This window comes from Cyprinodon tularosa, unplaced genomic scaffold, assembly GCF_016077235.1.
Source record: "Cyprinodon tularosa strain WSP-4 unplaced genomic scaffold, ASM1607723v1 ctg326, whole genome shotgun sequence".
Classification (NCBI taxonomy): Eukaryota; Metazoa; Chordata; class Actinopteri; order Cyprinodontiformes; family Cyprinodontidae; genus Cyprinodon; species Cyprinodon tularosa.
The window spans coordinates 295846-308407 of NW_024039037.1; the positions used below are offsets into that span (position 1 = coordinate 295846).

The 12562-nt window shown below is 35.2% G+C and overlaps 1 protein-coding gene across 6 annotated transcripts in view; it reads left to right on the forward strand.

Moving 5' to 3' along the window:
* frmpd4 (FERM and PDZ domain containing 4) overlaps window positions 1–12562 on the forward strand; it is a 57449-nt gene that overhangs the window by 16371 nt on the left and 28516 nt on the right. For 3 of the 6 annotated variants that reach the window (XM_038293422.1, XM_038293423.1, XM_038293424.1), the window contains exon 2: window positions 7962–8078. In XM_038293422.1, coding sequence (XP_038149350.1) covers window positions 7962–8078 — 117 coding nt within the window. Of the gene's footprint in view, window positions 1–7961; window positions 8079–8270; window positions 8530–12562 lie in introns of those variants that run through there. The other 3 variants (XM_038293427.1, XM_038293428.1, XM_038293426.1) reach the window with 2 other exon arrangements.

The window sequence follows — 12562 nt, forward strand, 5'->3', positions numbered from 1 at the left end:
CAGTGCTGTGAATGGATTTTCACCTGAGTAACCTAGGTAAATGATTAGAGTAGTGTTCCCCTCACAGCCTGGACACTGATAGTAGAATAAACTGGAGGGTGAGTGGGACTGAGAACACCCTGAGGGTGAGGGAGGAGATGGGGTGGAGTTTGGGAAAAGTTTGCTGGGTTGCAGGAGGTAAGATGAGTCATAAGGTAAAGGGGATCTTCAAAGATTATTACTGACTATTGTTTGTTGAATTTAAGTGAGAATCAAATTATTTAAAAGACAGTTTTCATATTCTACCGAATTCGTCACCTAAAAACATCTGTGGTCCCTTTCCAATGAAATTGTTTGCCTCTCTCTAGGCTCTGCTTCCTAAGTAATACTATCTAATCCATTGTTCAGCATGTTTACATACACAAAGAAAACATATATTTCTACACAGGAAATTATTGGTTTGAACTGATTACCTTCCATGCCCATCAGACAACAGGAAAAATATATATATTTATACTTTATTTATATATTACAAACTCTCTCCTTCCAAAAAGTTCTTTGGGAGGTTTAGAGATGGCTCTGGATCAGATACAGTTGCCAACTGGCTGAGGTGCTCTGTCTTTTATCTTTATTACTTTTATTGGCAAAGCTGGTACGTCAGACAAAAGGTACAGAATAATTCATGTAGGCTGCTACATCACCATATCACCATATGTGGTTAATGTTAACTGTAGTGTAACATATATATATATATATATATATATATATATATATATATATATATATATATATATATATATATATATATATATATATATATATATATATATATGTGTGTAATAAATTGAAATGGCACAGAAAAAAAGAATTGAACGACTTAATAAGATTTATTGAATACTTTGTACAAAAGTATTTTTTGGCAATGACTGGTTCAAGACACGTTCTGTAAAGAGAAATTAGTTGAATGCATTGATCAGGTGTGATTTCTATCTATCTATCTATCTATCTATCTATCTATCTATCTATCTATCTATCTATCTATCTATCTATCTATCTATCTATCTATCTATCTATCTATCTATCTATCTATCTATCTATCTATCTATCTATCTATCTATCTATCTATCTATCTATCATCTAAATGTGTCTTTATGGACAGAGAACGTGAGAGAGCGAGAGTGAAAGAGGCCAGGGAGAGCTATTCAGGATAGTGTGGTTGCCAGTAGCAACAGTATTTGAGCTTCACCCAAGACAGACACAGCAATGCAAAATTCTGCTGGAATATTAAGAAAGATAGATTTGATCATTTAATGGGAAACTCTAGTCTCGTTATATCGGGCTGCACTGTTCTTTCAATACAACTGTCCTCTTCAAAGTGAGGACCTTTTTCCATACAGTAGCAACAATCAACCTATTTCTTCTGCTACTTGTTATCAGTAGATAATAAAGCAACCAAAATAACAAGTTTAGTCACAGACACGTGTAACAGCAGGATAGAAATTAATTGTCTACTGTCACTACAGTATACCTGACATTACAGCAGCAACTGGATTTCCAGTGATATTCAAATAGCATGATAGGATGAAAATAACAGATTTTTCTGTTTTTCTGTCACGCTGTTACATTGGCCGAAGGCTTGGAATCATGTTGGTGAAGTCAAGCAGAGGGCAGATGCGCTCTAAAACAAGGCAGTGTCTTATGCACCTTTAAAATGAGGAGAAGGGAAAATACTTTAATCAGAAAGCTTCCCCTCTGTCCAAAGCATTGCTCTGCAGATCTCCTTGGATTCATGTCTCTGCACAGAGTACATATTTAAACAGAATCAGATTAACAGTCTGTCTCTGCATAAATGTCTGTTTATTTCTTCAAGACCACAAAAAAAAAAAACACCCTCCTCAGTGTGTTTCACAAGGCATCTCAAGTCATATTTGTAGCATTTTTTTTCACACAAGAGAACAAATCATATCTTTATTTTTACGGCAGCTTAAGAGACACATTCCCTGGAGTGAAAAAAATGTCTTGCGGTATCAAGAGGACTAAAGACATTGACTGCTATTAACTTGTCATATCTACTGCTATTAAAAAACAAAAATACAAAATAACAAAATTTAAAAAACAACTACATGCATTGATGTCCACTTTAAATGCATCTAAAAAAAATTAGAATTGGTTGAATATGTTTGTTCTCAATATGTATTTCCTCATCCATGTTTTGGCAAAAATATTGTTATTGGAAATATTAATATTGTAACTGGAAAATAGTTGACTATATGTGAGCATTGTTCTCATGAGAAATTTCTTATTTATGATAGTTTATTCCACTGAAAGTCTTATCTGTATTGAAGCTTTAGCCATTTAGTTTTTGACTTGTCTTTAAGTTAAAAAATGTTGGGCCAGTCCTACTTCTTCAATATTCCATCTTCTTTAGGCAATGGTCCACTAACACAGCATAATGGTATCTCTACCATGCTTCATAGTTGGTTGATTTTAATACTGTTTAAAAGCTTACAGTAACCTCAACTGTCACAATTATTGTGTTGCCAGTAGCTTAATCTTCTTGTTTTTCAAAATCAAAACCTTCCTTTTGAATAAGCATTTAGGCTGTCTATCTCAATAGTAGCTAATTTGAGATGTAGGTTAAGGTGTGGAACCCATAGTATGAGAAAAAGTATGCAAATTTATGAAGGGAATATGAAAATTAGGGATAAAATTGTGTATTTGAGTCTATAAAAGATTTAAAAACTGTGCAAGTTGGAGAAAATGTATATCAAATTATACTGTTAACCCAATTTCTGTTTTGAAAAAATATTTTAGTTGAATGTCTCTTCTATGCTGAAAAAATTGTGCAAATGTTTTCAGTAATACAAAATTGTAAAATTTATATAACATTCATGACAAGTAGATATAAACTTTTGCTCTGAATTCACAGATCCAAAGCTGTCATTAAAATCTTTACTAAAACATTAGTTCAATAAAACTATAAAAACTAAATACATGAGAAGACAGTAACTTCATCTTTCAGACATAATTGCTATGCAAACTAATAGCACAATTGTTATGGCTTCTTGGCCTGAGGCTTTTCCCTTGTCCTTCCCAAGTGCATGCTGGGAAACTTAAAAGGAAATTCATGGTTTGGTCCCCTGGCAATTAGCACATAAACATCTCTTGCAGCCACGTGCAGATGGAAGTCACTGACGCAAAGGACTTGTCAAAGGAAATAATGCTCTGAATACCTCATGAAAGAGCAGCTTATTTACATTCTCAGTGGGTTAATGGCAGATATTTTCTGCCGGAACGGGATTTTTTTGTGGCCAGGCGCTGTAGAGATTGTCGGTGTGAATTATTCATACTACATTGAGTGTTTGTGTTGGAATGTTGCTCCTCTATGCAGTGGCCTTCTCTGTAATGCATCATCACATCCGTCAAGATCAGGACTTCCATACATTAGAGCAGAATGTTAGTCTGTGATAATGCATGTGTTTAAAAAGATGGAGGTCTAAAATAGGGCTGGGCACTTAACTACATTTGCAATACAATCTCAATTTAAAAAAAACCCGCAATTCTCAAATCTTCCTTTGGCACATTCTTCTTTGACTATGTGAGCAGATGTGATGAGTATATTTCTCCATTGTGAGATCAATACAGTCAATCAATACCCAAATCGAAGAGGCACAGATTTTTAATCACACTATACTGTATGTAACGAGAGTAAGAGACTAAAATTCCCCCTCCAGCTCTTCAGGTGGTGCTAAAAGTGGGTTTGTCACCACACAGAAAGGTAGAGAGAGTTGCAGCTCCTGTAGCTCACAGATCCATGCGTGTAAGTAGAAGTAAACATTTTTTCACACAATGGTTACGGTAAAATCCTGCAACAAGGAGTCTGGGCAAACAAGCTTTCAAAAACTAAAAGCCTTGGTGAAACATTTACAAACTTTGGGTGAGTGAAAAAGGTTAATTGAAACAAAATTGCATTGCACTTTTGATTGAAAAAAATCAGAATTTAGAGTTTTGGCAAAAATCATTTAGACCTGGTTTAAAACAAACTTGTTGTTTCAGAAGCATAATACAAGCATAATACAATAATTATGATGTTTTTATCAAGGGCTTAGAAATGATATTTCCCATTTCTCAAACACTACAATCAAAGCATTTACTCATATATTTATATTTCTTAAGATATGCAAATGAAATAAATGAATTCAAACCTTCTCTGCTCATATTGACTTTTAGATAATAAAAAGCTTATAGCTGTTGCAAAAGCAAAAATATAGTACTTCTGTATATTATTAATTTTTCATTTCCTTACAAGAAGGTTCATTCTCTTTTAAAGATTCCAGGTTGGCTGCCAGTAGTTAAGGAAACAAGTAGAATCTAAAGAAATACCTTACTCTGCACACCTAAGAACTTTAAGCTTTTCACATTGTTTTTTTTTTTTTTTTTAGAAAAATTGCAGTTAAATTCCCTACTGACCTACATTTAGCTCCCCTTTTACTTCTAATGGTCCTGCGATTCTTGGGTAACCTGTTCATGAATTGTGTAGCATGGCTTGCCTACTTAGAGCTTGATTACTTAGTCCGATGTGACTGTTCAGGTATTATTTATTAATGCTTGATGCAAAAGATCAGTTTCACTATCCACCAGCGGGTGAACCAGTCTAGCTCCTCTTAGTATGGAATCCTGCGACTCAGTGGCATGTTGCTCCTCCCATGTGCAGACAAAAGAAATCAAAGATCTTTCTGTCTATGACCAAAGTGTTATTACCTAAACATTGGGGCTCAGAGAAACAGAAAAGTGATACTCTGGAGTGGTCTTTCCGTTATCATATAGATCCTGAAGAGACATCATTTGAAAATGTAAGTATATTTTATTATGTTGTAGACTTTGGGAAGAATGCTAATCTAAAACTGTGATGGTATTGTCTTATAGTTAGGGAAAATGTAATAATTATTAGGAAGTACCTGCATGTATTAGTATCTGCAACATCAAACAATGCACAAGTTAGCATGTTAGATCTGAGACATATGAAAGGGTTGGACATTGATTTAATGGTGTCTGACATCATTGGATCTTGTTCTTAATATAAAACTATAAAGCCTGTTTGCAGTTAAAGGACTGTGGGTCAAATAATTCTATATCCATGTGAAAACACTAGTATCTGCATCTGTAATTTTGTTTAGTCAACTCAAAAGGTTGATCATGGAGAAAAGCAACTTTTTTAATGGACCTTCAGCTGTTAACATCTTACAAACTGCTTGGGACCTCTTTTATGTTGGACAGACAAAGAGTCTAGACTTGACTAAGATTTAAGGTTTTGGGACTTCAGCCTTTTAAAACCTTGTACATTGAAATCTCTAAGTTAGTCAGTTAGGTATCAGAAAGGGATGCACTCAATGGTGTGTTTTATTAAGCCAAAGGTATTTCCATACTGCAGACTGTTGCTTCCAATTTACACTTCACCTGGCCATTTAATCAATGACTGAATGAACCATGGAGTGGTGTAAAAACGTGTAAGTGCATGGTGATGTAGACCAGCGCAGAGTAGACAGTGCACTGTCAAAAGTTTATGACATTTTATTTTTGTCTCTGCAAGACCTTGTTAAATGTATGGAAATCCCATCACTCCAACATGAACATTATTATCACAACTTTCCTCATTTTAAAACTAATTCACTAAAGATCACCTAATTGATCAATTCACAGGTATATTTATCTTTAAATTAGCAATTACAGACATACAAGCGATGTTTAGTTTTAAATTTTGAATTTACCCCTCTATGATGATTTTACCTGTAGCACTTTGAGATTGTTTTCCTTAAATGTAAAGTGCATTACAAATAAAACATATTATTATTATTATTATTATTACAATGAAATTACTGGGTTGCATATATTAACTGAGGTGATCAAAGTATAACGATTAAACTTAAAATGCACTAAGATAAGCAACAGGTACGGCTTCTCTTTTTTCAGTGTATTCACCCATTAAAAAATACGATTAGTTAAAATAAAGTGAAGCAGTTTTGAATTATTTGAAATCAATAGGATTTGTTCTGGTATGACTTATACTTTTATGGCTAGCTATATTGTGCAATCTGTGCTACTTAGATGACCTCTGGGCTTTCTACCACAGCAGAGCAAAACAGAGGCAGTGTAAATTAAGCTGGCAAAGAAGTTAGCAGTGAAGACTCACAGTGTAAATTGGGTGTCGTATTACCTGTAGCCCCATGGGTTTTTAAATAAACAAACATATTTATCTTAAAGCACACGGTTTCTTTAAATATTTTAAATGAATTCAAACAAGATAAGTAAATTTTATCTATTTTTTTCTTTTATGCCACTGTCATTTCAAATACACAACTAGCATGCCCTTCTAATATCTCTTATTTACTCCGGGTACTGCATCTCATAATTTCTTTCCAACAACCTAAAATAAAGTGACTCCTGTGAGTAACTAGTTATCTAACTTCCAATAAGCAGCTAGCTCTGTTGCCGGACTAATAATAACTAGTAATTTAAAGGGTTACTGATGTTCCATTAACATGGAAGACAAGAACTTGTTCTAAAACTCATTTACCAGAGTGAACTCATCTTTCAGCTTACCCGTCAGGCTTATCTTACACATTTTACACAATCTAGATGAAAAATAAAATAACACAGCCCTAAAAGAATCGTACAGTGCATTACTACTTTAAGTTCTTGCAGCAAGTTGTACTCAATGTTTATACTAGTGTGTACATTAATAGGCATTATAGCTCAACTTGTTTGCATAAGCAGAAATTTTATTTAAAAGTAGATGATATTGTGGTAACATTTTTAGCTGTGAAAAGGGTTTCTTGGTTCTGACCGTGCAAGTAACTCAAGTCATGTTACTATATCCTTCAGCAACCAAATGGGGATGCAAACATACGAACAAAACAGAGCTCATTTCACTACATTACTTTTTTAATGCAAAAAAATAAGTTTAATTCATCTCCTATGTGTTTCCTTTTCCTTTTTAATGGTCAATGCCATTTAAGTAATTTATCTATTTTAGCAACGTTCCCAGAGTTTTGAATATTATCTTAAACATGATAATACTGAGGGTTTATATATATATGTCTAATAAGGTGCTATATGAACACAAATACAGACACTGAGACACACTCTAATGTAAATATACAAGACAACTGCACACAATTCATTATCATCGGTACAGTAACTTGGGAAACATTTTAGAGGGAAAGAAAGAGGAGCTTTGAATAATGAATGCGAAGAGCCCTGTTACATAGCAGACAACCCTTTGAAGTGACATAACTTTCTGCCACCACTTTCATGGCATAACCACTGTGCAGACACAAAGGCAGTAATACGGGTAGGTAAGGAGGGGCTTCATGGAAAAAAGAGATGAAAACCCTTTATCCAATCCCTGTTGTCTGGAAAACCTTGACTCTGTGGACTTCCAGCACAAAGAAATGGCTCTACAGAGGCCGATTTTGTTACTAACACCAGAAGATTACATGATAGCTTTTGGATAACTACTATATTTTTAGTTAAAGTTAATAGCTTCTTATTTGCCTAGAAATCAGATTGTTTTACAATTAAGTAGAAGTGATTAAGTAGAAGATGTATCTGAGCTTTATTCTTAAAGACTCTTCTTATGTCCAAAAATAAAGCCAATTCCATGCCTCTCAAGCATAAGAGTGAGGCATGACAACTCTGGCTGTGAATCCAGCTTATGTAATTAATTTGATTCGTATTCACTGAACTGCGCCTATGGAACATTGTTTGTCACATCTGAATCGGACAACCCCCTTGTCACTTGACTTGACTCATTTCATCCCAGCGCAGTTTGTCTATTGTGGGATATGGATGTTGCCACATTTTTATAATAACTGGATAATATCATTACCTTTTCAAGTTTAAACACTCTGCACAATTTCTTGGTGTATTTATATGATTCTACATTTTTTTTTTTTATATTTCCATGTTTTGAAAATATTCAGCCACAGGACCAAATCTTCAGGTTGGCCACCACCTTCAGGGACCTGGAGTGGTTCTCAAGGACCCCCAAATGGATGGGACATGGGCACCATCAGAGAGGGGCGTGACTGCTACATCAAGTAAGTGGCCTGTGTTTAAAAAAAAAAAAAAGAAACAGAATAGGGGGAGCTTTTCTTGTCCCAGATGTCTCATGAGTGCTTTGCCAACCTGTGATTATTCTGGCGACGTCACTGCCTCCACAGTGTCTCCATCAGTGCATTCAGAATACGGATTCTTTTTTCTCTTCCCTCCACCGCTGCACGCACACGCTGCCCCTGCTGACTCTCTTTCTCTCTCCTTCTCTATCTCTTTCTCTCTCATGCTCCCATACACCCACTATACTTTCTTATGCAGTCTCCCAAATGCAGAAGAGGAGTTTCGAGGGTGTTAGTGTGTATTCTGCTGCAGCTGATTAAATTTCTCTGCAAAATGTTTTTTTTTTCTTTCTTTTTTTACAAGAGGATGTTGTTATTATGCTATCAGCGTAGTTGATCCTTCCTAAGTGGCACTTCAGGCAATCTGTCAAGGCAGGTAAAAAGATCATTGACTTTTTAAATGTCTATTTATACAGTATAGTGTAACAAGTGAGTGTTTTCTCTAAAGCTACATGCATTATATTAAAAATCACAGCTGTGCATGCAAATCATTTCTGTTAAAAAAATACACACAATGGTAAATATTTCAAATGGATTTCTATAACATAGCCCAAAATACAAATAGAGATATAAGAGCATCATTTGAAATGGTTCACCAAAAGGTAGAAGAGCACTTGTCACACATGGGTTGCTGCACGAGAAGTGTGATGTCAGAGGAGTTATATAAGAAGTACGGAGCAGTGAAAGTGCTGGATGAGTGTGTCTGCATGAGACGGATCATGGAGGTTTATTTGGCTCCTGCTTTTGCTTTCTAAATTTGAGGAAGACTCATGAATAATCAAACATCCCTTCCGGAGAGTGTCTGAGGCTGAGTTTGGGATTTTTTTGGCTATGGGGTCCTGATGTTTTGTGTTCTAAACAGAAAACATGCGTAGTCTCTGTGACACGAATGCATGAATGAAGTAATATAAATGTAAACTTTCATTTGACACTTGTTTTTTGCAAATAGGGTAAACTTTAGAGGCTGATACAGAATATACCGATTACATGATGAGCATAGTGGGTAAATTTTTCATCATTATCTATGTATTAAAGAATTTTTATTTTTTATTTTAACAAAAAATTAGGGTAGATATTAATACTTTGTAAATATATTTTGTAATTTTAACAGCTAAAACAGACTTTTTTAGCTGAATGTTTTACATTGCAAACAAAAAACATTTATTCTAATTTAATTGTTCTTAAAAAAAGAGAAGAATGGTCGTCATTAAGGCACAATATAATAGAATGCCATAAAATACATATGAAATATACATGAAAAATATTTGCAAATATATGTTGTTTAACATATGTTTGCAAATATATGAAGCTGTGAATATATGTTGTTCGTTTGTAATTATCAGTGTTAAGCAGCTCAATTTCCAGGGAAATTTTTTTTCGCCATGAGCATTTCATCTAAATAATTTCAAGAAATGAATGACATTTAAAATTGATTTTAAATGTGCCACTTTTTATCCCCCTTCAGAGGTTTTAAATGCAGAATTGTAGTTTTATATATGTTTTACATATGTATACATATATATATATATATATATATATATATATATATATATATATATATATATATATATATATATATATATATATATATATATTTTTTTTTTTTTTTTTTTTTCTTGCAAATAATAAATTGAATATATATTTGCTATGTGGTTTGAACAGGGTTTGTGGATGTGCCAGAGAAAAGAGTGGCATTCAAATTACAAAAGTCTGATTTTCATTCATTAAAATTTGTAAAAGAAAACTCTACACACTAAAGATTCAAAGCCACTCCTTTGTTTATACATTTACCTCCTCTAGTTAGCTGGGAACCACTTTGGGGTTAAGAAGCTTAGCTAATTAGCAAACATGACAACAGCATTAGCACTTTTCTACATAACTAGAGCATGGACATAAATAGTTTAAACCATTCTTATAAGATGCAATGTGTAAGTTTTACCCTGACAACCACAGCTTAGATGTACTGCCAATAGCAACAACTGCTTCTTAGAGGACACATTTTCCAGCTAGGTTGACTTTATCAGTGCTACCACTAAGTTAGGAAATGTTGGATTTAGATTGACTAAACCAGCATAATTATTCACATTACAATAAACATTGTATGATTTTTTAAAACCAAGATTTCATTGCTAATGTTTTTTAAACTTAGCCAGTATGTAACCTAACCTTATATTTATAAAGGCTGCTAAAAGGGTTGCTATTGTTATTGCTTTATTTACAAGGCATTACTTGGACAGCTTCCAGCCTATATCTGCTCTGTAGTTACAATGAGAAATTGACTTCACACAAATTATATGCTGCTTTTTTTCTGTCCTGTTTGGTCAGAATGAATTGGAAATCAAAGCCTTTTTTCACTAAACAACCTCCTTCTGGAACTTGCTCCAAAAAAACTTTAAATTAACTGAACTCACAGTATGTCACTGACAGTTTTAACTTTGAAACTGAAAGGCCTTCGGGCTAATTCAATTACATGTTCCCGTTTTTCATAATCAATTTGTTTTTCTTTTAACTATTTAACTTTTTGTTCTGCTGGTGAAGATTCTCAGTCATCCAGATCATAGTCATTCCAAAAAAGTTAAAAAACAATCCACTGGACTTTGGCTACATTCACACTGCAGACTGAAGTGACCCAAATCCGATTTTTTTGGCCCATATGCATCTTTTCGTGGCAGTCTCAACAACACAATTCCGATTTTTTCCAATGCGACCCAGGCCACTTGGCCATGTGGTCCTGAATCCGATACGAATCTGATCTTTCCAAATATGACCTGTGTCTGAACGGCCATGTCGCATTCATCCGACCTGAACGCCATTAATACCCGACAAAGGTCACTATTTTGGGTCTTGCTAAGAAGAAGAGGCAAGAAAAACAACAACCATGGCGGACGATGATGCGGAGAGCAGTATTTATGTTTAACCATCTTGAAACGATTGTGTTTTTATGGTTGGGAAAGGTCGCTAGATGCATACCGGCACTAACATCCATGTTTACTTCTGTAAACACAGAGCATGCTGGCCTATGACGTCATTGCCTCCTCTACTACGCATGCAGGACTCATGCATTGTATGACTACAGCTCACAGAGGAGATCACATACAAGTTGCATATATTTGGAAATGTGAACGGCAACGCAAAAAAATTGGATTTCACAAAAAAATTGTGAAAAAGAATTGAGCATCAAGGCCTGCAGTGTGAACGTAGCCTTTGTCTCCAAGTTTGAAGATGCTTCGCTTCCCATACAGGAAGCTTTTTCAACTCAAAATGTTAGAAATAAAAATGTTGGTTGTTTGGTTTCTTTGTTAGCCTGTAATACCCGGAACCTGTATATGTCTCTGAAAGGGGGTCGTTAGAGGGAATTGTTGGCCTGACTGAACAGGCAAGGTGCTCTGTTCCCCTGTAATGAGGTGGGGGTTGCAAAGATAGCAGGAAGGAATCAACTCAATCTCTGAATTGTAGGTTTTTGAAATCTGAGTCCACTCCCTCTGTTTAAGGTTTGTTTTTCTTTCTTAACATAGATGGCTTCCTTCACACCCCTCTCAAACATCCTATGTTCTTTGTCCAAAATGTGAACGTTCTGGTCCTCAATAGAATGTCCTTTGTCCATAAGGTTGAAATGTACTTAGAAATGTAAGTCTTGTCCGGAGGCGGTCTCTCTTATGTGTTGGGCCATGCATCTGTGGAGAGGTTGTTTCGTTTCTCCAGTATAAAGATCAGATAATTCCTCACTGCATTGAACTGCATACACCACTCCGCTCATGTTTGGTCTGGGGGTTTTGTCTTTAGAATGCACTAGTCTCTATTTAAGAGTCTTTAAGTCTATTTAAGAGTCTGGGATTTTGTGTTTGGAGAAAATCCTCTTGAGTTTTCCAGAGACTCCAGCAACATATGGGATGGCGATATTTTTATGTTTAATCTTCTCACCATTAGGTTCTACTGCGTGTCTTTTGGATTTCCTTGCTGATTTGACAAACGGCCAGTTTGCCTCAAACCTCATCTTTGATGTGTTTCTGTTCTTTGTGCTTCCCTTCTGTTTTAGAAGGGGCATGCTCAGCATGATGTTGTAAGGTTCTGATGACTGAACGTTTGTATTCCAGTGGGTTGTGTGAGTCCAAAAGAAGATATTGGTCTGTGTGAGGGGATTTCATATACACATCAATGTTGAGGTTTTCATCTCCTTCAATGCTCACAATGATGTTGTGGTCAACTGAGTTGATGTGTCTTGTGAAAGTTTCCACTTCTTTTAGCTGGATTTTGATGAATGTGTCATGCACATATCTAAACCAATGGCTTGGGGTTCCTCTGAAAGTGTCCAAAGCTCTATTTTCCATTTCTTTCGTGTAAAGATTAGCTACAATTGGTGACACAGGAGATCCCATGGCACAATCATGCTTCTTAGGTTGTGGAAAGAC